Consider the following 27,129-nt stretch of genomic DNA (forward strand, 5'->3'; position numbering starts at 1 on the left):
AAAATGGGACACAATGCCTCCCTGCTTGGTTACTCAGCATCAATGGGTTGGATTTGGGGGTCAAATCAACTAATCAAATGATTCTCGATGTGGTTCACCGCTTCGATGGGTCAAATATGGAGAACAAATTTCACTGCGGTAACGAGTGTGACAAATTGTACGACTTTGATTTTGACAATCAAAATCAGTTGAAAATATTTAATTTCGATCTGGTGTCATAAATTAAACTTAGTGTTGATATTGCACACTGATCCTATATCAAGAAAATGGCACTTCATGAGAAAAAGGTTGCTGACGTGCTGTAGGCGAATACCAGACGAGTCGCCCCATGGGGTTGGCTACAGCCGGCGGAACTGAGCGGCCTGCAGGTATTCCTAAAGTAAACTAAGTAAATTATGCTTAAACGGTTAAACCTAACCTTATTCCTAACCTTAACCTCAGTAAAACTATGCCTAAATCTAACCCTAACCCTATTCCTATACTATGCATAACCCTAAACTTTTGTCTAACTTTATTCTCAGTAAAACAACATAAAGAATACAAGAACCGTGGCACTGAGCGGTCGGCATGAGGTCAGCGGAAAGATAGAGGGGCGAGATGGTTTAGGGGCGACGGTACCTGATACCCTATAGGCTACCTGGCTACTCTGTCCATCTAGAGACCTCGAGACAGACTGTTGACTCACTGTTGACAAAAGAAGGCACTGTTTGTTTTGCAGATGGGTATACCCACTAGTACTACCCAGATTGCAAATGAGGTGACATCTAGGCACTGCAGTGGTTACATGTTAATATTCTGTGGTCAAATGCATAAAATGAAAACATAAGAGACACAACTTGTGTCAAATTGATTGATTGATTGAAATATTTATTAACAGTTTGCAGAATTACAGTACATTTCAAGCACAACTCAATACAAAGACTGTTAACTGTGAGTGGACGACCCAATAAAGCATTACACTTGTTTACAAGAGGGTTGTTCAAATCATCAAAACATTTAGAGATGTACAAATAGACAGATATAGCAACAAAAAAAAAAGACAAACCAGGAATTCATCATAAAGGAGGTAAAAGGGACAAGAAACATAAACAGTGAGGGGGAAAAGGGGGAGGGGTTCAGATTTTACGGGGGGCAGTTTTGAATTGCAGCGGTCCGTAGGTGCGGTTTTGAAGGAGTCAAGGGATTTGCATGTCTTAATGTTGGTAGGGCGTTCCACATTTTGGTGGCATAGGAGCGAAAATAATTTAGTCCCTTGTTTGTGCCAAATCTGGGTTGCACATGGTTTGTTGCAATCCCTCTGGTGTTGTGGGTGTGGACTTTGTTAACATTAAGGAAGTATAGACAGGTATGGGTATTTTGGTGGTGTATCGAATCTTGTGGACCAGACCCATTGCAAGATGCTATAGGCCCTACTCTGTCGTCGACCCTAAGCCATGGGTGAGGCCAAGTTGGAGCCTGACCAGTTTGTTTTGGGAAATCTGGAGCCTTGTTTTAAGGGCCTTTGAGGTGCTGTGGTACCAAGAGGTGCATGCATAGTCAAAGAAACCTTGTACGAGGGCTCCTTAGGGTCTTCAGGGTGTTTTTGTTGACCAGCTAGATCCTGTAAAGGAATCTTTTGTTGACTTTTTCACCGGAAAGATTAGCCTCCAGCATGGAACCTACAGTAGGTAGGTAGGTAATATTGTCACCCACACCCACTCTAACCAAGAAGCCATCTGCCTTGCTGAGATTACTATTTGATCCAAAGAGAATTTGGATTGAGTTGGCTGATCCGTTCACCTTCAATAACAACAACATATAACAACAACCTTTCATAGAAATTGAGTCAAAAGTAGCCTACAATAGGCAAGTATAAAGTAAAACATTACGGGGATAAAAGAGTAAAACAAGAATTCTGAATCCTCAGTTTTATGTTGTATATAGCCCAAAGAGGTATAGGTCACGATCTACCAGTAGGCCTAGTTCACAAAGACTGTGCAGGTAGACCACATGACATGCCCCTAAAAATATAGGCTATAATTAAAAAATATATATTTTTTTTGGGCATCTGCCACTTGAATTAATGTGACTTGATTGACATAAAAAGGGCCTGTCAGCTCAAACCTACAATGAAATGCTTTTTAAAATTGTATTTCTTTACTGTTTTCACAATGTCAGTAGCATTACAAAGTTATACAAAAAACCCTACTAATTTCATTTCCACAGCAATGGGAATATTGTATTGGGATATCATTTTGACATTTTGAAAGTAGCTCTCAAGTCAAAAGTGTGGGCACCCCTGCTCAAGAGTCTTGTGTCAAATGAGCTTCAGTGTCCAAACGTTTGGAAACGTGTTATTATTATTATTATTATTATTATTATTATTATTATTATTATTATTATTATTATTATTATTATTATTATTATTATTATACGAGTAGTAGTAGTAGTAGTAGTAGTAGTAGTAGTAATAATAATTAGTAGCAGTAGTAATAGTAGACAGTGTTTGTAAACGCGCTTATAATAATATTCTATGATAACGTCACAGAACAGAATTACTGGTAACTTAGCAACAGGCCGCCGTAAAACCTTAATACTGCTGAAAAGTGTCGTGGTAAACATTATTTTCGGCATGGGTCCCAAACCGGAAGCAATCCAAGGTAAAGTTATTTCACAATAACATGTTTGTTTTGATAGTATGTGTAGGGATGCGAAGCTTATTATAATAAACATAAACTAAGAATATAATTTCGTTTTTTTGCTGTTGCTGTTTTGGTTTTTTTATTTCGTGGAATTACCCTTTTCAATGGAATAGTTCCTTTTCAATTTGACATTTTTCGTGCACAAATCAAGAGAATAAAACGACAGAAGCTCTTCATGAGAAATGAATGAGTTTTATTTTGAAAACAAGCACAGGACGCTCTGAGGAGAACAAGCAGAAGAATGGTGAAGATGTCCCAGAAAATTACGCTTCTTTGATTTATTATCGGAGCTATCATCATCATCTCGCCGCCATAACAGAGGTGTGTATTGTTTCATCGCCACTGTTCGTTGCTCCTTTTAATTCGTGTGTTAGTTTGTGTGTGTCTGCGTGCGCGCCGGGATAGTGTGTGTGTGTGTGTGTGTGTGTGTGTGTGTGTGTGCCAGTGTGCGTGCGTGTGTGTTCGTGTGCAGATTTACTGACTGCTACTAGCGTTTGCTAAAGGCAAACGTTGTGCTTGAAATGTACTGTAATTCTGCAAACTGTTAATAAATACTTCTATCATTAAATACTTCAATCAATCAATCAATCCTATTTATATATGTCCACTATCACACTCCACTAATACTTGTATTTAAAGACCCGAGGTGTTTGTCTGACTCTGATCCAGGATCAGCCTGGCGTACAAAGTGCTTTTTGTGGTGGTACAATGTGCTTTGTTAAAGCATAGAATATCGTGATAAAACAACAACATGGTGGGATTGGGACGGAAAGCTTTGTCTCATGTTAGTGTGCTCCTGCTGCTAACAACAACAAGCTGTACAGTACAGTACAGTACAGTACAGTACAGTACAGTACAGTACAGTACAGTACAGTACAGTATGGACAGCTCCCAGTGGCAACTGGTACATAGTGGTGAGCTGAGCTCCCATGCAGTGTACACTGGGCTGGCAGTCTTGTTTTTGGCTGCAAATTTCTATTTTAGTTTCAGTCATAGTCTCTTGGATAGTTTTCATTTAGTTTTAGTCACCTGGAATAGTCTCGTTTTAGTCGACTAAATACCATAAGATTTTTAGTCGACCTACAGTTGATTTAGTCGAATGTGATTTTGATGAGTGTCGTAATGACAGATTTTTTGCTTGCTGAAAATAGCCGATCAACGGGTCGCAGCGCGACATGTTGTGAGCTTGTATATCTGCTATTTTCAGCATGCAACCACGTGTAAAATGACTTATACTGGATCTCTTGTCCTTGTCATGATAGCTTAGTTTTCATTTAGTTTTCGTCAGGCAAAAAAGGTAGTCTTGGTTTTAGTCGAGGAAAACAACACTTCTTCTCATTCCGTTTTCCCCCCTCCTCCAATCTGTCTGTCCTCCAGTATCTCCATGCTGTCTCCATCATCATCAGAGTCCGGAGGAGTCCCAAAGGGACTGGACCCCCTACCTCACCCTGCCGCACCTCCCCCACAGTTGCACCGAGTGCCACCACCCACTGTCGTCCGGAGCGACCCTACCTCGCAGGTGTCTTGCGGGACGACACTGCTTTGTCTCCGCAAAGAGTTCCAGGTTCAAGGCTCGGCTCGGCCAAATCTAGTGGAGACCCCGAGACGCCCGGCCGCATCGCAGCCCGCTGCTTGGTCCAGTGAGAAGCCCAAGGTTAAGGACTTCCCACAGTCCAACTCTCGCTATCATCCTTGCACGTCGGAGGCGGTTCCCAGCGGTTCCCACCGGAAACAGCCGGGGACGTCTTCCCTTGATGCTTATGCTCAGACCAAACGTCGGGAAGTGTTCCATAATTTGCCATCGCCCCCCCACGTTCACCATCACCACCTCCTCCTCGCTCCCCACAAAACGCCCACCCAGCGACAAGAACACGGTCGGCTCGGAAGCACTCCGTTGATCCAAAACACCAATTCGTTTTCGGTCCCGGTGGAGGGCAGGTTGCTGCTTGCTGGTCAGAGTGGCCAAGCGGCAAGACAGTCACCCGGTCATTCAGCCAACCAGAAGATGCCAATGTTGGACAGTCGAGGTAAGTGACAGTTCCATACTTGGGGGTAACTTAGCCAAATTATCAAAGGTTTAATGGCTACACGTATATGCCATTATGTAAATAGATTAGAATAGATTCACACAAACATATTTTAAGTTCTATTACAATCAGGTTAGATTTACAAATATGTATTTTCGATTTAAAATCATGTAGGCTACGTATGATTTACAAAAAATATATTAGATTTACATTTAGGAATAGATTCACGTGCAAAATCAGCCAAATGGCTGTTTAAAGTGTTAGTTATTTAGCTAACGGTACTCTCTCTTCTCCTACCCTTTCCTCCTCCTCTCATCCCATGTCCTTCCAGGGAAATTAACCGAAGCTCCTCCGTGGAATTTCACCTCCTCCTCCTTCTCTCCTCCTTTAACCACCTCATCCCCTCCTTTCCCCTCACCCTCCGCACCTCCTGTCCAGCCTCCTCCTCTGTTGTCCCCCTTCCGTCCTACTTCGCCTCCCTCCTCCCCCTCCCTCCATCAGTTCCTCGCAGCGCAACAGACCGAGATCAAGCAGTTCCTGGCGGATGCGCTCGCTCCGCTGTCCCATCGTCTGGAGGCGCTGGACCGCCGCGTGGAGCGCTTGTGCGAACAGGGCGTGGCCCAGGGCAAAGACCTGGCCCAGCTGTGTGACCAGGTGGAGCGTCTGTGCAGCAGCAGCAGCACCCGAGTGAAAACCAAGCGCACACGTTCCCCTCCTGGACCGGAGAGAGGTGAGCCCATTTAAAAAGACCCGATGCAACTTATTACATTTACTGTACGTACATTCTTCTCTCTCTCACACACAAACACACACACACACACACGTGTCACAAACACGTGAGAGAGCGATACATTATTTAACCAAATGGACCCTAACGGGTCCATTTGGTTCCTAACTATCATTTAGCTGGGGACCCCCTGGAACTCCCTCAAGGACCCCTGGGGGTCCTCAGACGTCCCCACTTGGGGAACCACTGCCCTAGGCTATTACTACTGCAACTCAACAGTGCACATGAATTTGTTAGGTGTCAAGCCGCCATTTTAGGTGCACAGCCAGAGCTTCTTTTTTGTATTACAAGACTTTTGCAGACTCCTGGAGCAACTGGCAGGTATTTGAACAGCAGAGTTGCTGCCTGTGACAGCCGTATACTGTATACCGTAAAAAAAAAAACTTGAAACACCAGATTCTCCACACAGAGCAGTCGTTCCTTAGAGCTCAACACCGCCAGTAGCAGCTCTTCGATCACGCTTCAGTTGTCATCATCAGTTAGATCAAGGATCCTGACAGCTTTGTGACGCCTTGATCACAGCGCTACAGCACCACAAACAGGCAGTTAAACAGAAACAGCTAATGTTATTCCAAACTTCTTTTGATATACCGTGACTAATATAAGTCGAAACCATCTAAGCATAATTATACAGTAGCTTGCTGCTTAGCAGAAACGAAAAAAAAAAAAAGTAAAGATATTTTAAAATATATTTTGCATGAACGTGATACATACATTCAGACAGTAAACTACAGTATACATTAGACCGCATCTGTTCAGATTGAGAACTTCTATATTCCTAAAATATCCCTTTTTGTTTTTGTTGGTGAACAGGCCACCAGGACGATTTGGCCGTGAGTCCAAGCTCCACCCCCTCCTCACACAGTGACCTCGCTCCTTCTGCCGCCACCGACAAGCTACGCCCGTTTCCTCACCTGGCGGCCCCGCGTACTTCCGCTCCCTCCCGTGGCGCGGCAGAGGGCAAAGGTCGCTTGGGGGCGGCGTCGTACGCCCCGGAGCGGAAGGGGCGGGGCTTCTCCCCGGTGACGGACAGCGACGAGGACGATGGACGCATGGGGGACGCCCTGGCCTCGCTGGTCCGTTCTGTGCTGAGCGACACGGAGTCCTCCTGCGGCTCCTCGGCCTCCTCTGGCGTCGAGGAGCCGAGAGTGGTGACTCCTCCTCCTCCTCCCGTCTCCTGCGCTTTGCCCCTCGCTCCTTCGCTCCCTCAAACCCAGGAGGGAGGAGGTAGTGGGCAACGGGACGACGTACCGCCATCCAGTGAACCACAAGACGGCGTCTCGAGAAGGGAAATAATAAGCAGAGGGAGTGGAGGAGGAGGAGGAGAGTGTCCGATCGGGGGAGAAGGGCAGAGGTTTGTGCGATGTATGGGGGTGTCGCTCCCGAGGGGAGGCGGAGGAGACGAGGGCCGGGCCTCCGCTACGCAACGTCTGACCCTACGCAACCTCCAAGGGGAGGAACCAACGCGTACGGAATGCGGCAGCCAATCGTCTTCGGGCAGGGTAAGTGTTTTCGGCCAATCGGAAGGCTCCAAGCTGATGGTCGGCGAGAAGAACGGTTCCTCCAAGAACCTGCTGGTGACGGTGGGGTTGGATTACCCAGAAGGCCACGCTGCACTGCTGCTGCAGTTGGCGAAGACTGCTAGTCGGGTGGTGGGATGCAAGAGCCCGACGCACAGCAGGTACAGCAAAATAAAGCGAGACTAGCTTAACCCATTTAGGCCTGACAAAATGTCTTCTAAATCCTGACAGTTTTCTGAAATACCTATGTTTCTATATCTGTGGTGCTCACTGCTCACCCCTCAGAAGCAAAGATTTGAGTTAAAAACGTTCGCTCTGAAAGAATATATATTCAAAGATTTGCACCACATTTTCACGACTTTTCAAAAATGGCAGATCTACAAGCTCGTAGATGCGCTATGAGCTTGTAGATCTGCTATTTTTCAATAGCTAAAGTGTAACATAATGCTTAAAACACCAAAAGGGGTTCCCGTCCTGAATAGAGAGACTAGTGCCAAGTCATAGACATAGAAAGGTACATGCCTCTTGAGGCTCTGGGGCGAATGCTCTCAAGCGCAGGGCAAGCTTCCGTGTTGGTACCAAGGAACGTAATTAAAGGAAGGAACGTGAATCACTGGATGCCACTGACAGTCATGACCATATAACTCTATGGGCGCACTTCCTTCCGCCCTCAGTTCCATACGGGTCGCTCCAATGAATTGCAGCGGCGAATGAGTCGTCTGCTTTTCTATGTCCATCTATAGGCCAAATGATCAGAGATCTCTGCCTACTGATTACAGCAGTAACAAAGCTACCTGTGAAGGCCTCATAGTCATTGCTTCACCCAGTTTCAGACCATTATCACTGAATTTAAGAAAACCTGAATGTAAGAAAACAAAGCAAAGAATCTACTTCCTTCGCCGTCTAAAATCCCTCGGTGCTAGTAGACGGATTCTTCTTTTGTTCTTCACTTCTGTTGTTATGAGTGTTCTTCAGTACTGTAGTACCACCTGGTATGGATGTTTGTCTGCAGCCCTAAAGTCACAACTGCTGCAACAACTGAATTTTCTTTCAAAGAGTTTTGGACAACCACTTCAGAAACTTTATACATCCACGTATACAGCATCCTAAGGTTAGCATTGGCAAGGAATATCACCTATAATACTAAGTATGTGTTGTATGGAGAATATAAGTTGCTATCTTCAGGAAGGAGATATGGTGTACCAGCATACAATAAGGTCAGACTAAAGAGGTCCTTTGTCCACCAGTCGACTTTGTGGCTTAATCAGGAGTTGTAGTAGCCAGGGGGTAATCTAGGCGGTGGACATTGCTCTCGTCTTCATGTCTTTATGTATGTAAATGGTCTTGTTCTTTGTGTTATGTCAAATGTGTGTATATGTGTTCTGCATACTTGGCTGCTGGATCGCAAGACACATTTCAGTGTGAACTGACAAAGTACTATATCATATTTAGATGTCGCCGACCAGACATATCAGTCAGTCAGCATTAAGGGCTTTGCAAATGTGAAGCGAGGAACGCAGGCGTTGTTGCCTGGATCAACACAGGTCTCCTCCAGGTCTGTTGAAGAGGGGCACAACAACGCAAGTGTAAAAAAAAAAAGATAAACGGAATCCAGGTCTGGTGAGTTGCGGGCGTGTGCACGTAACGAGCACGCGCACAACAAATTCACGAGTCCGCGCTCACGTAAATACGCTTGCGTTGTCACACAGCGACTTCTCAGAGCAAAAACGCAGGTCTCATTGAAAATGAACTGTAGGCACGTTTTATCGCTCCCTGTTTGCAAGGCCCTTTACTCTTCTTGTTTCCTCTCTCTTTTCAGGTCTCCCTCCGATAGTCTCGTCTACCCTCTGCCCTACAGGAAGAGTCTGTTAAAAGGGAGTTGTCTGGGATTCAGCAGCCTCAAGGTCAGAGTTTAAAAACAGCTTTTCTTTTCAATTTATTTGTTTTCCACTACTCACTACACCTTCACGGTTTTGTTACTGTGAGCTGCTCAGTACAACTGCAGTCTTCTACTTTTTGTTACTGTGAGCTGCTCAGTACAACTGCAGTCTTCTACTGCTTTGTTACTGTGAGCTGCTCAGTACAACTGCAGTCTTCTACTGTTTTGTTACTGTGAGCTGCTCAGTACAACCGCAGTCTTCTACTGTTTTGTTACTTTGAGCTGCTCAGTACAACCGCAGTCTTCTACTGTTTTGTTACTGTGAGCTGCTCAGTACAACCGCAGTCTTCTACTGTTTTGTTACTGTGAGCTGCTCAGTACAACCGCAGTCTTCTACTGTTTTGTTACTGTGAGCTGCTCAGTACAACCGCAGTCTTCTACTGTTTTGTTACTGTGAGCTGCTCAGTACAACCGCAGTCTTCTACTGTTTTGTTACTGTACGCTGCTCAGTACAACCGCAGTCTTCTACTGTTTTGTTACTCCCGATGCAGAGCCCTGCATCAGGAGTGCAATCCCCGCGTGACCCAATGCAAATGTTACGGGTGCGGGCGGTATTTAAATGCCTGCGGTCGGGAACAGGTGGTCAAGATAAAACCAGCAGGCCTCGCAAAATCTCACAGATCCTCCCGCAATTAACCAGATGCAGAGCTTATATACACTTTAGCAAGATATCAATGAGGAGAACGTAATTTCCCCTACTGTGCTGGACATTACACGTGGAGTTAGTCTCTCTCGTTGAGTCGTTCTCACACTGCACCCTGTGCGCAGCTCGTCGAGGCATTAGCCTGGGTTCCAGCCTGCGTTCTGCGGATCTAAAAAGGTCACTGCACCACTCAGTCTGGACAGAGGCTGCTCGACTCGCATTTCATACCGTCAACTGTTATGTAGCCACGCTGTTGCTGATACGTCATCAGCCAGCGCCACTCTGTCCATGCTTCTAACTGAAAAAATAGAGCCGTTCGTGACTTGAGAGTAAAAAAACGATTCAGTAGTACAAAAAAACTGACTGCTGTGTGGGGTGAGTTTGGTGAATGATAAGGGGACGTTGCAGGACAACAGCAGTAGCTGTGTGGGGTGAGTTTAGTGAATGATAAGGGGACGTTGCAGGACTACAGCAGTAGCTGTGTGGGGTGAGTTTAGTGAATGATAACGGGACGTTGCAGACAACAGCAGTAGCTGTGTGGGGTGAGTTTAGTGAATGATAAGGGGACGTTGCAGGACAACAGCAGTAGCTGTGTGGGGTGAGTTTAGTGAATGATAACGGGACGTTGCAGGACTACAGCAGTAGCTGTGTGGGGTGAGTTTAGTGAATGATAAGGGGACGTTGCAGGACAACAGCAGTAGCTGTGTGGGGTGAGTTTAATGAATGATAAGGGGACGTTGCAGGACTACAGCAGTAGCTGTGTGGGGTGAGTTTAGTGAATGATAAGGGGACGTTGCAGCCTAGGACAACAGCAGTAGCTGTGTGGGGTGAGGATTTAGTTGACACAATTAAATAAAATGGCTATTATTCAGTGTGGGGCAGACGTAGCCTGGCTAATAAGCCAGACTCAAATCACACTGTCGTGTGGTATTTGAGTCTGGAGATGCTGTGTATGGATCTTGTTTCCCGGGGGGCGGGTTCAAACATTTTCTCTTCGACGCAATTGGTCAGAGCTACTGTCAGTCAAAGGTCTCAAGCATTGAACGTCACTGTACCAAAGCCCGCCCATATTGCATACCGTGTCCTGATTGGCCACACCAGTTCTCTGGTGTAGAAAATGGGCGTACAATTGAGCCTCTCCAGACCGTAATCCGCCGGCAGGCAATTTTTTTTTCCAACGGCTGATTCGGTCTGGCTTATTAGCCAGGCTAGGGCAGACGGCTTGTCACAGCCAGATTTGGGAGAGCAGCAGCTTTGTTGTTGTGAGGAAAGCGGTAAAATGAGACTTTCGTGTTTGTTTTCATCTCAGATTTTAGTCTGACGGAGCGACGCAGTATAACTCTGTGGGGACACAAAAGCGACACAAATTGGGACCCGGAAGTATCTCTGGAGGGGGCGCTCACGTCACGTCACGTCATGTACAAATATTTATTTAAAAAAAATATATTTTTTTACATAATGCGTAGTTATAAGTGAATGCCCTAGTTGCAGCCCTCTAGTGCACAGGTTCAGAGGAAAAGTTATAGAACCGCTCTTTTAGTGCCTCTAGTGGGAGTTTCCCAGCACAACCACATTAGGTGTTATAATGTTGGTTCCTCTCTCTCTTGTTATAGTCTCTTGGCAACATGGACCAGCTGGCGACCTCCATCCACCAATTCCACACCTCCAGAACTGTCAACAGCCAATGGGAATTGTCCGACCTGTTGAGCGGTAGTTGGAAAGCCTCCTTCTCGCCGGGGCGCCGAGGAGGGGCTTCCATCAAGTTGCGGTCCCTGAAGGCCATGCCGGCGCTCTCTTCCATGTCCAGGGCGTCCCGCCTCTGGCTCCACCCCATGCTCTTGCGGCTCTCTTTCGTTGCCGTGGAGACGCTGAGGTGTCGCGTCGTGGCGGGGTGTGCGTCGTGGCCGAAGCCCCTCCGCCCTCTCAAAGATTACACGGCTCCACCTGGATTGGACAACGACCACAGGTGTGTGCATTATGTGTATCATTATCAGTGCCTACTACTGCGTTGTCTCTTACTGACCCCTAGAGATTTTGGGTTTGAACTTGAACGTTGTCTTCTAAATCATGACAGTTTTCAGAAAAAAAACTATTTCTCTGTATCTGTGGTTCTCAAACTATTTCTAATATGTCAATTATATGTAATTGGCAGGGAACGCCAATTTCAAAATATGTTGTTCCAAAGGACACCCCCCCCCCCCCCGCCTCCCCCCCCCCCCAGAATCAAATATTTTGAGTTAAAAAAGTTCGCTCTAAAATAATATATATTCAAAGATTTGAATGAATGGCACATTTGCGAGCTTGTAGATCTGCTATTTTTCAATAGCTAAAGTATAACATAATGCTTAAAACACAAAGGGGTTCTCATCCTGAATGGGTTAAAAAACATGCAGAGTTGGTGCAGTTATCATAATAATACAAATGGTAATAATAACAATAATCATGATAATACTGTTGGTTTGTATTCTTTTCTAGATACAACCGGCCGATTGGACAAGAGCCCTCCACAACCAGGTGAGCTTAGTTTGGTCTTCAAATTAATTTAGATTATGAAGTATATATAGATTAAAACACAAAGTAAGCCAAGAACGGCGGGACGTCGTTTTTCTCTCCACTACCCCCCTGTGCGAAGACGAGGGACCTCGTCTTTCTTTAATTTAATTTAATCCAGCAATATTTTTTTAATTTTTTAATTCTTATCTTGCCATCTACATTTACAAACGTAGGGGGGCTGGTGACTGCACTTTCTGGTTGCCCACAAGGAAACTTTGAGAAGGAAAGGGAATGGTCACGTGACTGGGCTGCGCCATGACACTTTCATGGGAGTCAAAACTCAATGAATACATGGCAGTGAATGGAGCCGGCTGGACCAGCTCATAACAAACACTATTTATGAACAACTGAGACCTTTGTCATATATAGTTGGTTCAGGAATATAAAAGAAGACATCACTTGCTTTTCGATGTGCACAGTATATCATTTTACTTGAGGATCTAAACAGCAGCAGTTATTGTTTCTGGCTCGGAGGTATCGCGAGATTTGACTGACAGACAGGAAAGGGTGGGAAGTGATACTTGGTACGTTCAGAAAGGTGCTTTGTGTTCTTTAGATACCAATGCCATACCTCTATAAAATTACACAGTGTACACATCAAAAGGTAACACGGCAGACAATGTGTTACATGTATTCTGTTATTTTCCAGAAGCAATTACTTTATAAAAGGTCTCAGTCATTCATAAATAGTGTTTATGAGCTGGTCCAGCCGGCTCTATTCACTGCCATGTTTTCATTGAACTTCCGCTGTGAGTTTTGTCTCCCATGAAAGTATCCATGAAAGTGTCAAGGCGCAGCCCAGTCACATGACCATTTCCTTTCCTTCTCAAACATAGAGTAATAAAAGGATAGAGACGGAACCGGAGCGCTAGCCCTGCCCCCAAGTTTTGAAGCACCCGGAAGACTGCAGGAAGCACAATTATAACTCAATGGCTCGAGTGAGTGGAAGTTTAGCCTAGCCTAGCCCGGACCTCACATTTGAGGAAGTTGTACATGCCCAAAATGTACAACTTCCTGGTCTCAACTGCGCATGTTTCTTTCCTTCCATGGAGCAACATGGCGTCGCCCATATGGTCTTCGCGTCTCGTCCTCTTCTTCTACTGTGGTATTTCACGCATGTGACTGGCACTGGGGCCTCACGATCCCGCCGTTAGTTAGTGTAACGGGAGGGAATGTGTTAACAGTGAGTGTTAGTGAATATTTCAGATCTTTAGGTCCTACAAGAATTAGACTGCCTGCCCTGCAGTGTCACTATTAGCCAGGAGGTGTGTTTGTTGCACATGCATATGAAAAGATACCAACGACCACTCTTCTCCCTGTGTCTCTCAGCTCTGCTGCTCAGTCCCTGACGTCCCGGCGAAGACACAGAACCCGTAGTGTGACTCATGAACGGGCCATGAGTCGCAGCAGTCCGGCGGGGAGCGGCAGCATGTCTCCGTCCCATTACAGCACCAAGGCCCTGGTCCAGCTGGAGAGGCTGGAGACGCGGCCCGTTTTTGCGCTGGCCAACACCAAGTACCCTGGACTCCATGGGCGTGGCAGCGCCAGCATGCGCGGCGGCTCTGGAAGAGAGGTACGTGTACAACATATTTTCAGATGGGGGTCCGCGGCCAAATTCAGATAATTCTGGGGGTCCTTGACATGAAAAAGGTTGAGCACCACTGATATAGAAACATAGGCTTTTCAGAAAACTGTCATGAAGAAGACATTTGTAGAATCGACCGCAGGTCTAAATGCTCTCTCTCTCTCTCTCTCTCTCTCTCTCTCTCTCTCTCTCTCTCTCTCTCAGCACAAGCAGCCTGGTTTGATTGACAGCTCGAAGTGCGTATCGCAGATCAGGATAAGGAAGGAGGTTCCGAAACCTGACAACAACTTGACACCCATGGGCCTTCCCAAACCCAAAAGGTTTGACACCAACACGCAATTTGATTTTCTTTATTGGGTTTTTAATATACTTTAGACAATGGTAGAATAATAATAAATATTATTAGACAATAGAATATAAAGCTTGAGACAACAGTAGAATATAATATACATTTGCCACAACAGCATAATATTAATTTGTTTTTCTTTCTCCAGATTGAAGAAAAAAGTATTCAGTCTGGAAGAGATTTACACCAACAAGAACTACAAATCCCCAGCGTCCAACAGGTCAGCAAACAGCGATACTTCCAACGGTTTCCTTCGGTCAAAAAGAACAGATCTGCTAGCTCGCAACGTTTCACATCGCAACACTTTGATGGCTTATAGATCTGGTTTATTTGGTGAGTGCAGTGCCTCAGGCAATGGATCAGTTGAATGTAGGAATTAATTTAACGTTTTATGTAATAGAATACCAAATGTATATCAATAGGCTAATAAAGAATGGCAGGATATTTAAGCCATTTCTAATAAACAGTTGCTCACCTTGGCTGAGCAACTGATGATGCAGGAAAGCAGGACAAGATACACATGTTACCAACGAGAATCTGTATGCCGGAATATTCAGGGTGAGCGATACAATAGCAGCCAGGAGAATGAGACTCGCAGGACACTGCCAGACGCCAGAGGCACCAAGAGCTCCCAGCCAGCAAAGTGGTGCTGTGGGAACCAACACATGGGCACCGGTCACTAGGACGTCCCATACTAACATGTGGATGTATACTCAAGAGAGATGCAGGAGCGCAAAGCACCAACGAGCTGGCCCGATGTATGGAGAACCGGGATGACTGGAAGCGACGATGGAGGGCTCGTCTGAGGACAACCTAGAGAGAGGACACAGTGGAACGCCACTACCCAATAGATTATTATTAACATGCCTTGTTTTTTAAACACCCTCGAGGGACATAATGATGTTAATTCTGAATGCGTCAACTAAAAATCCGACTGAATTCGCTTTATACTTCAATCATGCATCCTCACTTCAACAACAATCAATAGATTCTTTAACAGACATTACTATTATTATTATATATTTTTTTAATGTTTTACTTTTGATGTGTTGGGCATATAAATATTTAGTGTATGCGCTTTAGTAAAACTGAGCATACAGTATGCACACTTTGTGAATGAGGCCCATTGTCTCCTTTTTCTCAGGAGTCTGGAGACCATCTTTGAGGAGCCAAGAGAGAGAAACGGTTCTTTAATCTGCATCGGGCATCAGAAGAGGAAGCGTGTTCTAGATTTCCCGGACTTCACTCTGCCCAGGAAGAGGAAAGCCCGCGCCACCCAAGGCATGCTGGGATTTGTTGTTCACCACTTACTGTGTCACTAGCCTTGGAGACCGAGGCTAGTGACATAGAAAATAAAACTCATGCCTATGCCATAGAACAGTGGTTCCCAATCCTTTTCATGTCAAGGACCCCCAAATTGACACTTATTAACCTGCGGATCCCCATTTGAAAAGATGCGACAGGGACCCCACATAAGAGAAGGTTTTTGCGGCTCTAGCAGTAATTCTCAACCAGCTACATTTCCAGGACCCCCAGTTTGACATGCAGTAGGCTACGGACCCCCATTTAATGACATTTCTGTCTCTGGGACTCCAATTTATATTGTAAAATCAATGTTAACAACAAAGAATGTTATCAATGATATCAACTCTTAAACCCTCTTATGGCCAACCTTAAATTACATCTTATTGTGCCTTAGGCCAGCTTTACCCGACTTTTTTGAATGACAATCGAAAAATGTGAGATATGACCACAATGTCATGAAATGTCTCATTTTCAAGCTGCATGTCTGTACTTCACAATGAAAAAATAATTATGACTCTAGCATATTCCATCGTTGACTTATAAGCATTTTAGTACACCTTGGTTTCACTGTTCACTGAAACCAAGGTGTATTAAAATGCTTATAAGTCGATAGTTTATAACAATTTTTTTTGTTATAAAAAGACGTACTGACAGGGCAGTACGTCTACCACGTCACGCCACGTCACTGGCCTCGAGGGATTTGTTGATAGCACGTCACAAAATAACGTCATTAGACATTAGGGGGTTAACGGGTCCATTTGCTTCCATTTGTACACTCAGAGTTACATACCGATAAGGGTCTATTTGGTTCCTAATAATAATTTAGCTGGGGACCCCCTGCAACTCTCTCGGACCCCTAGGGGTCCCCAGACCCCACTTTGGGAACCGCTGCCATAGAAAGCATAGGTCTCTTTCAGGCTACTAAGTCACTGACAATGAATGGTTGGGGTGAATAATTGTGTATATTTTTTTTCTTTTTGCGTGACTTTTCTCTCTCCAGGTATCACTCGAGTGTTGGGCCCTCGGAACCGAGGGGCCCGCAGGTGCCGAGGTGATGAGGTGGACCTCGACGTGATGCTGATCGAACGACTCAGCGAACTGGAAGATTTCCTCCATACGCAGGGCCTGGAGGTCTGACTGGTGCACCAGGGGGACCACTGGACCAGGGCCTGGAGGTCTGACTGGTGGACCAGGGGGAACACTGGACCAGGGCCTGGGGGTCTGACTGGTGGACCAGGGGGACCACTGGACCAGGGCCTGGGGGTCTGACTGGTGGACCAGGGGGACCACTGGACCAGGGCTTGGAGGTCTGACTGGTGCACCAGGGGGACGACTGGATCAGGGGGACCACTGGACGAGGGCCTGGAGGTCTGACTGGTGCACCAGGGGGACCACAGGACCACTGGACCAGGGCCTGGAGGTCTGACTGGTGGACCAGGGGGACCACTGGACCAGGGCTTGGAGGTCTGACTGGTGCACCAGGGGGACCACTGGATCAGGGGGACCACTGGACCAGGGCCTGGAGGTCTGACTGGTGGACCAGGGGGACCACTGGACCAGGGCCTGGAGGTCTGACTGGTGGACCAGGGGACCACTGGACCAGGGCCTGGAGGTCTGACTGGTGGACCAGGGGAGCACTGGACCGGCGAAAGTGAAACTAGATCCCAGTCCAGCGGAGGTTGTTGCCCACATACCATCAAATGATGATGATGATGATAGTTTCTTGGAAATTACTTGAGGGGCTTTTATCTTTAAGGGGGCTCGAACCGGAAACCCTGTCCGCGATCATTCTTATTGAGCTGTGTCCCTCTTTCTTTTTTTGCACAAGACAGGACCAGAGCCTATAGTCACATTATACAATCAACCACTTAGTAAGGAGCACAAGGACCAGATCCTATTAGTGGAAATGCAATATTCACGTTTTTAGATGGTTAGATTCCTTGAAAGTATGGAAGGAGAAATGGACAGAACCAGAATAGAAATGAGCGATAATAAGAAAGTAGGAGATCTCCCCACTGTTCCCCCCAAACACTAACTCCTCCTACTGGTTGTGTTGCCTGTTCAGCACAAGGTTAATTAAATAAGGTTAGGAAGCGAAGACCGTACGGTGAACTGTTGCTCCCTGGAAGGAAAGAAACATGCGCAATTGAGACCAAGGAAGCTGAACGCGAAGTGTTGGCTGCATATAGCCCCTTGCGCATGTTTCTTTCCTTCTAGGGAGCAACATGGAGTCCACTGTACTGTCTTCGCTTCTTGTCCTCTTTTAATAGTTAGATAGTTAGGAAAAAAAAAGAAATGCCACGCACATATTTTTCCAGTGCATATGGCAGACCTTGTTGACGGATTTGGAAGAGATTTTGAAGGTCTGTTTCCAAAGATGAACCAGTATTTAATGTGTAATATCCATGATATTTACATTGGAACGAATGAGCCTGGCTGGAAAGTGGGAGTGTCTAAGGGGGAGAGGGCGGGGCTTAGCTAAAAGTGAATTTACTGTATACTTATCCTAGAATTGGACTTATTAGCCAATTGCCAACGTGGAATTTTAAACGTTTCCTTTGCCTACTCAAAACACGCTTAGTATAAAGTATGGTGTCGGGACACAGGTATTGTCCACCTAGCTGGATAGTCCTAGCCTCAAGTAGCGAGACTTGTATCACTGCGTGGATATTAGTCTCGTCCCTCTCAGTGTTTCGAGTTTTTTCCTGCAGTGTCTCACCCCATATTTGAATACTGGGCCCTGGTTGGTTATAGCCTGATCCTCCCACAATTGAGAGGGGCCAGACTTAATCTGCCTGGGGCAATATGCATTGCAAAGGCACATGAACGCTGGCTATGCGAGGCTAGGTTAGTCCTACATTCAGATTCAGCCTCTGTGCTGAAATGTAGCCCAGCTGGCTAGCTAACGCCTACAATAAAGATAGCAAGGATGGACCAGCTGACATTGCAAACAATCTAGGCAATCTACATGACAAATCCTCTGTATCTTTAGTCTAAGCTAATGCCAAATTCACTTGATTGGTCCTCTGCCATTTTGCCTTTTTTGTTCTGATTGAGAAGGCCGCGTAAACGAGCTCGCCCATTGATGGCTGTGACGTCGGACCCGACTCTGAGCCACAGATAACTTTTTCAGGGCAGGACAACTGTGATTTGACGCGCACCTTTACAAGGAATGCTTGGGATTGGGACCAGAATCCGTCAGTATGTGAAACTTTGGTAGATCCTCGGGTTGCAACTCTACCTGGCCAAGACAGAAGTCGAAATGTCAAATTTGTCTTTTTAGTACCCAATGCTTCTGCGCTCCTTGATGGAGAAACTTGCCTCTCATCCTTTTTAGCACAAACCGAAGTGAATTCTAATGTACATAAAAAAGTATTTTGCCTATACTGCCAGGAATGGCACACTTACACATTATATTGGTGGCCAATCGACAGAAGCATCAGCTATTTGGACTAGTGATTTGGCCAGATAGCGACGCAGCCCAAGGTTGCTTGGTCTGAGGCAGACCAACAATCAGATGTAAATAAATGTGTGGATGCTTTCTCTTCTCACAGAGAACTAAATAACTGTTTGTGTGCGTGTGTGTGTGTGTGCGTGTGTGCGTGTGTGTGTTGCCGCCCACCCTCCTTTGGACCTAATTAAAGATAGTATACTCTCCCAAACTAGACACACCAAGTGTAGCTTTTCTTCACGTGACTCGCAACCAAGAGCCTCTTATCCTACCAGGACCCCTCGTAGGCCCTACTGCTGGTTTCCTATCCTATACTCTTGTAGAACAGTGGTTCTCAAACTTCATGTCAAGGACATTATAGCCCACGGACCCCTATTATATATATGCCAGGGACCCCCATAAGAGAAGGTTTTTACAGCTCTAGCAGTGATTCTCAACCTGTTTCATTTCAAGGACCCACCCAGGTTGACATGCATTAGTCTACGGACCCCCATTTAATGGCATTTCTATCTCTGGGACCCCCAATTTATATTGTAAAAATCAATGTTAATTTAACTCAAGAGTGTACAAATTGAACCAAATGAACCCATTGGGGTCCATTTGGTTCCATTTGTACACTCAGAGTTACAGACCCATAAGTGAAAGATATTCTGACGGGTAAAGTGAGGCTGCTGGCTATAATGTATATACTGTACACTTCTATCTATTTATTCAGTCTTCAGATGTAATGGTTTTGAGGCATGACAATGATGAAATGGTGGATGATGATTTTAACGATTCCTGGAGGCTGGTGGGTGTAGTACTGCTTTCCCGATGGCTTCCTCTTGTTGCTCGAGCTTTTGCTGTAGATTCTTGGATCATGGACTCCTTCTGGGCAGTTTGGTCTTGAGAGGCTTGGTGAGTCTCACCAAGACCTTGGTGAGTCTCTCTCCACATGGTCTGTAGTGTACACCTCCACATGGTCTGTAGCGTACACCTCCACATGGTCTGTTTTCTTAGCTGCATGTTCTGCCTCCATAGTCTCAATCAGTTCTTTGGATGACTGGGAGGTACTTGCCAGCCCATAGAGCCCCATTGTGAACCCGGCCATGTTGAGTCAACATGTCCGGGTTAATATTCTGGCTAGTGGACTATTAGGTTTCTGGTATTCTCCCTTTCAGCCTGTAAGGCATTTCTCAGCTCTAATACGTGCCTGCTGGTGAGCAGCAAGCTCCTGCTGTCTGTTTTCTAGCTGCTGTCTGGCCACGTCAGCCTCCAGAAATTGCTCCCACTCCAACTGGACTGTGTCAAGTTGGAGTGGGAGCGCTACACTTCCTCTGCCAACCTGAGGGGGCAGCGGACTGACCTTATGCTTCCTTCTGTGCATGATGAGTCCAAGCTGCTTCTTTTCACCTGACGAGGGAGTTTCCCCAGTCGGACGTAGCGCGTGGAACGAACACGTTATTCCGACCAGTTCCTTTCCCCTCCATCAGGCACCCTGGCTGGCCAGGGGGAGGCAGTTTAGAGACCAGGATTACTGCATGTTTTTTTGTGAGGGTACCTACCCTAGGGGACACAGGGAGAACATGCGAACTCCACACAGAAAGGCCCTTTTGCCAACCTCACCTCGGGTATGGGCACTGATGACGCGGAGGAGGGAACACGCCCACAACGCACCCTCCCTTCATTCTCTCCAAGCGAGAGATGTGGCCATCGCCGAACTTGATGATCATGCGGCTGGAGTGGATGAACTTCTCCTTCTGTCTCAAGGCCTCCTCCAGCTGAGCCACCTTCTGCAGCAGCACAGTCTTCTCCTCGCCACGTCGCCATTTCAGGGTGGTCTAGATTAGATGCACCCATTGGGCTTCTAGGTCCTCTTGGTGCCACATCTGTTGTTATATATGCATATATATAGAGAGAGATCTAGATAGATACCGGTAGATACTTTTATTATCCCACGGTGGAAAATCAGTTGCCCATAGGCGGCACAGCAGTTAAGGTTACAACATACAAGTAAGGATAAGACTGATTAAAAATACTGTAGTATACAGAAGAAACAAGGCAGAAGGAAAAGCAAGGTACATCAAGAAATGTTCTTTCAGCTTTTTCACCTCAGCCTGCAATTGCCTCAAACAGTGTGTCATTGATCATGGCCTTATTCTTGATTCAGCTTTGCTCTCTGGGCAAACTGCAGAGTAGATGGTGTTTCTCTGAAACACTATGAGCCAGGATGTACGTTGGCTATGATATATGTCTTTGCATTGCCTCCAAGAGAGTCCCTTAGTAAGAAGGTGAGTTTGGATTCCCTATGTCTGTTCTTCCCATTGGAAATGTCAACAAGTGCCATGATCACCTGACCGAGGCTCATAAGGGAGCGATTGATGTTGCTGGCCTCCTTCAGTCTTGAACCGTCACTGTGTGTCTCTGCCATCTCCAAATCTCCAGATCCACCAAGTTCAGCTGAGATGTTCACCACCTCATGTATGGACTCCTTGGACTCCACTGTCATGGTGAACACAGCGTGGGATCTTGAACTCTCGGTTCATGGATGTGGAGGCCTCCCTTCGCTTACGCCAGCCCATTGACAGTACCTGATAAGCTTCCACAGGTTTGTCACCATGTGACAAACCTTTCCACAGCACCGTCAACAAACTCACCCTTCTTGATGGCCTCCCTAAGGAAAAGCATGGCTGAGGTGCTGTCCAGGAGATCATAGATCTGCTCATTGTAGATCTCAATGAATGAACATTTGAGAGCCGGGATTCGAACCGCCCACCCAGGGATCATTGGACGACCTGCTCTACCTCCTGAGCCACAGCCGCCCTTAAGTGCAAGTGGATGTTGTTGGGTGAGGTAACCGTGAGACACAGACTCTGAACTGCATCTGTGGTCAGCCTGGTGCCGTGGGTCAGGGTTGTTGGAAACCAGCGATGAATCGGCAGATGCTTACATTCCAATTCGCAGCCATCAGAAGTCGCTTCGTTCTAGTTCTACCTCAGACAGGGCATAATCTTCATTCTCTCCAAGCGAGAGATGTGGCCATCGCCGAACTTGATGATCATGCGGCTGGAGTGGATGAACTTCTCCTTCTGTCTCAAGGCCTCCTCCAGCTGAGCCACCTTCTGCAGCAGCACAGTCTTCTCCTCGCCACGTCGCCATTTCAGGGTGGTCTAGATTAGATGCACCCATTGGGCTTCTAGGTCCTCTTGGTGCCACATCTGTTGTTATATATGCATATATATAGAGAGAGATCTAGATAGATACCGGTAGATACTTTTATTATCCCACGGTGGAAAATCAGTTGCCCATAGGCGGCACAGCAGTTAAGGTTACAACATACAAGTAAGGATAAGACTGATTAAAAATACTGTAGTATACAGAAGAAACAAGGCAGAAGGAAAAGCAAGGTACATCAAGAAATGTTCTTTCAGCTTTTTCACCTCAGCCTGCAATTGCCTCAAACAGTGTGTCATTGATCATGGCCTTATTCTTGATTCAGCTTTGCTCTCTGGGCAAACTGCAGAGTAGATGGTGTTTCTCTGAAACACTTTGAGCCAGGATGTACGTTGGCTATGATATATGTCTTTGCATTGCCTCCAAGAGAGTCCCTTAGTAAGAAGGTGAGTTTGGATTCCCTATGTCTGTTCTTCCCATTGGAAATGTCAACAAGTGCCATGATCACCTGACCGAGGCTCATAAGGGAGCGATTGATGTTGCTGGCCTCCTTCAGTCTTGAACCGTCACTGTGTGTCTCTGCCATCTCCAAATCTCCAGATCCACCAAGTTCAGCTGAGATGTTCACCACCTCATGTATGGACTCCTTGGACTCCACTGTCATGGTGAACACAGCGTGGGATCTTGAACTCTCGGTTCATGGATGTGGAGGCCTCCCTTCGCTTACGCCAGCCCATTGACAGTACCTGATAAGCTTCCACAGGTTTGTCACCATGTGACAAACCTTTCCACAGCACCGTCAACAAACTCACCCTTCTTGATGGCCTCCCTAAGGAAAAGCATGGCTGAGGTGCTGTCCAGGAGATCATAGATCTGCTCATTGTAGATCTCAATGAATGAACATTTGAGAGCCGGGATTCGAACCGCCCACCCAGGGATCATTGGACGACCTGCTCTACCTCCTGAGCCACAGCCGCCCTTAAGTGCAAGTGGATGTTGTTGGGTGAGGTAACCGTGAGACACAGACTCTGAACTGCATCTGTGGTCAGCCTGGTGCCGTGGGTCAGGGTTGTTGGAAACCAGCGATGAATCGGCAGATGCTTACATTCCAATTCGCAGCCATCAGAAGTCGCTTCGTTCTAGTTCTACCTCAGACAGGGCATAATCTTCATTCTCTCCAAGCGAGAGATGTGGCCATCGCCGAACTTGATGATCATGCGGCTGGAGTGGATGAACTTCTCCTTCTGTCTCAAGGCCTCCTCCAGCTGAGTCACCTTCTGCAGCAGCACAGTCTTCTCCTCGCCACGTCGCCATTTCAGGGTGGTCTAGATTGGATGCACCCATTGGGCTTCTAGGTCCTCTTGGTGCCACATCTGTTGTTATATATGCATATATATAGAGAGAGATCTAGATAGATACCGGTAGATACTTTTATTATCCCACGGTGGAAAATCAGTTGCCCATAGGCGGCACAGCAGTTAAGGTTACAACATACAAGTAAGGATAAGACTGATTAAAAATACTGTAGTATACAGAAGAAACAAGGCAGAAGGAAAAGCAAGGTACATCAAGAAATGTTCTTTCAGCTTTTTCACCTCAGCCTGCAATTGCCTCAAACAGTGTGTCATTGATCATGGCCTTATTCTTGATTCAGCTTTGCTCTCTGGGCAAACTGCAGAGTAGATGGTGTTTCTCTGAAACACTTTGAGCCAGGATGTACGTTGGCTATGATATATGTCTTTGCATTGCCTCCAAGAGAGTCCCTTAGTAAGAAGGTGAGTTTGGATTCCCTATGTCTGTTCTTCCCATTGGAAATGTCAACAAGTGCCATGATCACCTGACCGAGGCTCATAAGGGAGCGATTGATGTTGCTGGCCTCCTTCAGTCTTGAACCGTCACTGTGTGTCTCTGCCATCTCCAAATCTCCAGATCCACCAAGTTCAGCTGAGATGTTCACCACCTCATGTATGGACTCCTTGGACTCCACTGTCATGGTGAACACAGCGTGGGATCTTGAACTCTCGGTTCATGGATGTGGAGGCCTCCCTTCGCTTACGCCAGCCCATTGACAGTACCTGATAAGCTTCCACATCCTTCCGGGATTCAAACCGCCCACCCAGGGATCATTGGACGACCTGCTCTACCTCCTGAGCCACAGCCGCCCTTAAGTGCAAGTGGATGTTGTTGGGTGAGGTAACCGTGAGACACAGACTCTGAACTGCATCTGTGGTCAGCCTGGTGCCGTGGGTCAGGGTTGTTGGAAACCAGCGATGAATCGGCAGATGCTTACATTCCAATTCGCAGCCATCAGAAGTCGCTTCGTTCTAGTTCTACCTCAGACAGGGCATAATCTGAACAACAAGGCACAAACTAATTTAGGCATAAACAAGTCAAAGCCTAAATACAAGCACATTCTAACTATAAACTTACTTATAATCCATCCCCCCCAGCACCTCTTCAGTGAGACAACAGGCAAATGTTTGTGGTGCCTACTTGTGTATTATAACTAAAAGTAATATATATATATATATATATATATATATATATAAGTAAGTGTATTACCTATTATTTTTATTACTTATTATAATGTATATGTGGCGCCTACTTTCTGTGCTGAATTAGTAGCTCCGCCCACCAAATTGACAAGGGCAATCTGCTTACCACCACCACTGGTTTTCTACAATAAGGGTCCATTTTGTTTCAAACTATCATTTAGCTGGGGACCCCCTGGAACTCCCTTTCCCTCATTTAGCTGGGGAACTCCCTTTTCTCCGGACCCCACTTTGGGAACCACTGTTGTAGAGGAATATATATATTATTATTTTTTCTGAGCAAAATGTGACAAATGTAAACTTTATCATAATTATATGCAATTTTGATTTAGTTTTGTTTTAGTTTGGTGAGACATATTATACATGTTTTTTGCAGGTTTTAGAATGGAACTTAGATCTGTTTTTTAAATACTTTACCTCACATTGACTCCTTTGTGTCACATGATGTCATGTTTGTGAATTCTAGTCATTTGAACTGTAATATTTATATTTTTGGATGAATAAAAAATTGTGTTGAAACTAAGTCAACTGAATGCGTGGTTCTGTCTGTGATCTAGAACAGTGGTTCCCAAACTTTACGCAATAGATGTGATGTATCTGTTCTCCATTATTACCCAAGTTGGGTATATTATTGAATTTAAACAATCACTACTTTGTATCCCACTTCACCACTTTTCAATATCTTAATATAATTGGTCCTCACTAATAATCATGATAAAATGACACATTTTTCCAAGCTAATAGAAACTGCAGGCTTTCCATAGAGCACCGAAGTCTGATGTCATTTTCATTAGAGGGCGCCAGTAGCCTACACGGGTTCATGTATTTTTTAAATTTGCATTAAAATCCCCATTTTTAGGTCGCTTCATATAAGAACTGTGTTTGAAAAATAAACCGAATAACCAATCATCCCGGCCTTTCTTGTCAGGGGGGTGGCTGTGTGTCGTTAATGATGTCCATCCAAGTTGATCCTAAAAAAATACATCACCTGAGGGCATCGGCATCACACACACACACACACTGTATTGTTAATTAAATTAAATTATAATTAATGTATAATTTATATAAATGGTACAATTTTTAGGTATTCTTTTTACTTTATCCTACTTCTAGTCCACAACATTCCGTAGGCAAATATTGTACTTTACTTTTACTACAGTACATTTATTAGAAACCTTTAGTTTATTGGTTACTTTGTAGATTTGGTTTATTGCGAATGCAATGAGCACTTACTATGAGACCTTGCAGATCATGTCTGTCTGTCTGTCTGTGTGTGTGTGTGTGTGTGTGTGTGTGTGTGTGTGTGTGTGTGTGTCTGTCTGTCCGTCCGTGTCCCCCCCCTTTGTGCCCATATGGGGACTCCTTATATGGTTATGGCTAAGTTAAAAACTTAACTTAAAAATAACAACTTAAAAAAATAATAACTTAAAAATAAATCTTAAAAAAACCCAAATATGTACGAGCTGCGTTCGCTTCCCGCGTTTGCGCGTCTTACTGGTTATTACAAAACAATTTAGTTCAGCCCTATACATTTGTGCCAAAATAGCAGATCTTGTTGTTTGACCAGACCTCCTACTTTTGGTAGGCCTACTTTAAGTCAGTTGTTCCCAAAGTGGGGTCCGAGGACCCCTAGGGTTCCTTGAGGGAATTCCAGGGGGTCCCCGACTCCCCTATAGGAACCAAATGGACCCTTATGGGTCTGTATAACTTTGTGGTTACATTTGTAGCTACACTCTCAGTCTCAGAGTTAAATTAACTTTGATTTTACAATATAACTTCACTGCTAGAGCCGTAAAACTATTCTCTTATGGGGGTCCCTGGCATATCTTTTCAAATGGGGCGTAGACTGGGGCCGGGGGTCCTTGACGTGAAAAGGTTTGGGACTTTTTCCACCACTGTACTCAACCATGACGACAACGCAACGACAACGAGCGCTCCTTTTTTCGTCACGTCTCGCTGCGGCTGATTGGCTGCGTCCCACGTGCGTGTTGTCGCATCCCCGGAAGTACACATTGGCTTCAAAGATGGCGGCGTCCTTCGGGAAGGTGTGGAGGTACGTAGGAGCTGTTTTGTGTTCATTTTAATCATTATTTGTGACATTTACGAATCACAATCCACTCGACTCGAAAAGATGGCCACTTTGGGAGCCGATATATGTAAATGTGGTTCATTTTGAAAGTTCTCGAGGACGTCTGGGGTCGCAGTAGACAGGCAGAGAAGACAGAGAATTGCATAATTGATTTGCCACCATGGACCTGTCAATGTGAATGCAGTTGACTCTCTAGCCCTGGAATATGATTCAGATTCATAATCAGTATAGCGTCGTGTGAACCATGGCTAGTGATTCTCATGCATTTTACTTTTCATGCCAGTGCCACGACCCCCAAATAATGTGTATTTGGCCGATCAGGACCACCTTTTTTGAAAATATTTTGTGCCAGAAACTATAAAGACCCCAATAAGAGGGAGAGAGAGAGACCGGTCTGAACTGAGTGGTACTGTACTGTACTGTACTGTACTGTACTGTACTGTACTGTACTGTACTGTACTGTACTGTACTGTACTGTACTGTACTGTACAAGCTCTC

General features: G+C 45.6%; 2 protein-coding genes across 3 annotated transcripts in view; both read left to right on the top strand.

Moving 5' to 3' along the window:
- The first annotated feature begins 2,884 nt into the window (after nucleotides 1–2,884).
- LOC308318374 (uncharacterized protein) lies at nucleotides 2,885–17,815 on the top strand. 2 transcript variants are annotated; one of them, XR_013964353.1, is made up of 13 exons: nucleotides 2,885–3,002; nucleotides 4,059–4,708; nucleotides 5,040–5,438; nucleotides 6,309–7,176; nucleotides 8,835–8,919; nucleotides 11,211–11,563; nucleotides 12,073–12,111; nucleotides 13,480–13,723; nucleotides 13,940–14,055; nucleotides 14,230–14,301; nucleotides 15,226–15,362; nucleotides 16,387–16,806; nucleotides 16,999–17,815. XR_013964353.1 is itself a non-coding variant. In XM_080767902.1 (12 exons), the coding sequence occupies exons 2-12, from the start codon at nucleotides 4,066–4,068 to the stop codon at nucleotides 16,521–16,523; spliced, it is 3,093 nt and encodes a 1,030-aa protein (XP_080624028.1). In that variant the 5' UTR covers nucleotides 2,885–3,002; nucleotides 4,059–4,065; the 3' UTR covers nucleotides 16,524–16,821. The 2 variants fall into 2 exon arrangements, 1 of the variants encoding a protein (XP_080624028.1); XM_080767902.1 differs by lacking the exon at nucleotides 16,999–17,815 and having other exon boundaries at nucleotides 16,387–16,821.
- An 8,752-nt stretch (nucleotides 17,816–26,567) lies between these two features.
- pisd (phosphatidylserine decarboxylase) overlaps nucleotides 26,568–27,129 on the top strand; it is a 31,803-nt gene continuing 31,241 nt past the window's right edge. Inside the window, exon 1 of the mRNA XM_080768030.1 lies at nucleotides 26,568–26,595. The gene's annotated coding sequence lies outside the window, so the exon portion shown is untranslated. The remainder of the gene's footprint in view (nucleotides 26,596–27,129) is intronic.

This window comes from Protomyctophum bolini (assembly GCF_963924005.1).
Source record: "Protomyctophum bolini genome assembly, chromosome: 1".
Taxonomy (NCBI): Eukaryota; Metazoa; Chordata; class Actinopteri; order Myctophiformes; family Myctophidae; genus Protomyctophum; species Protomyctophum bolini.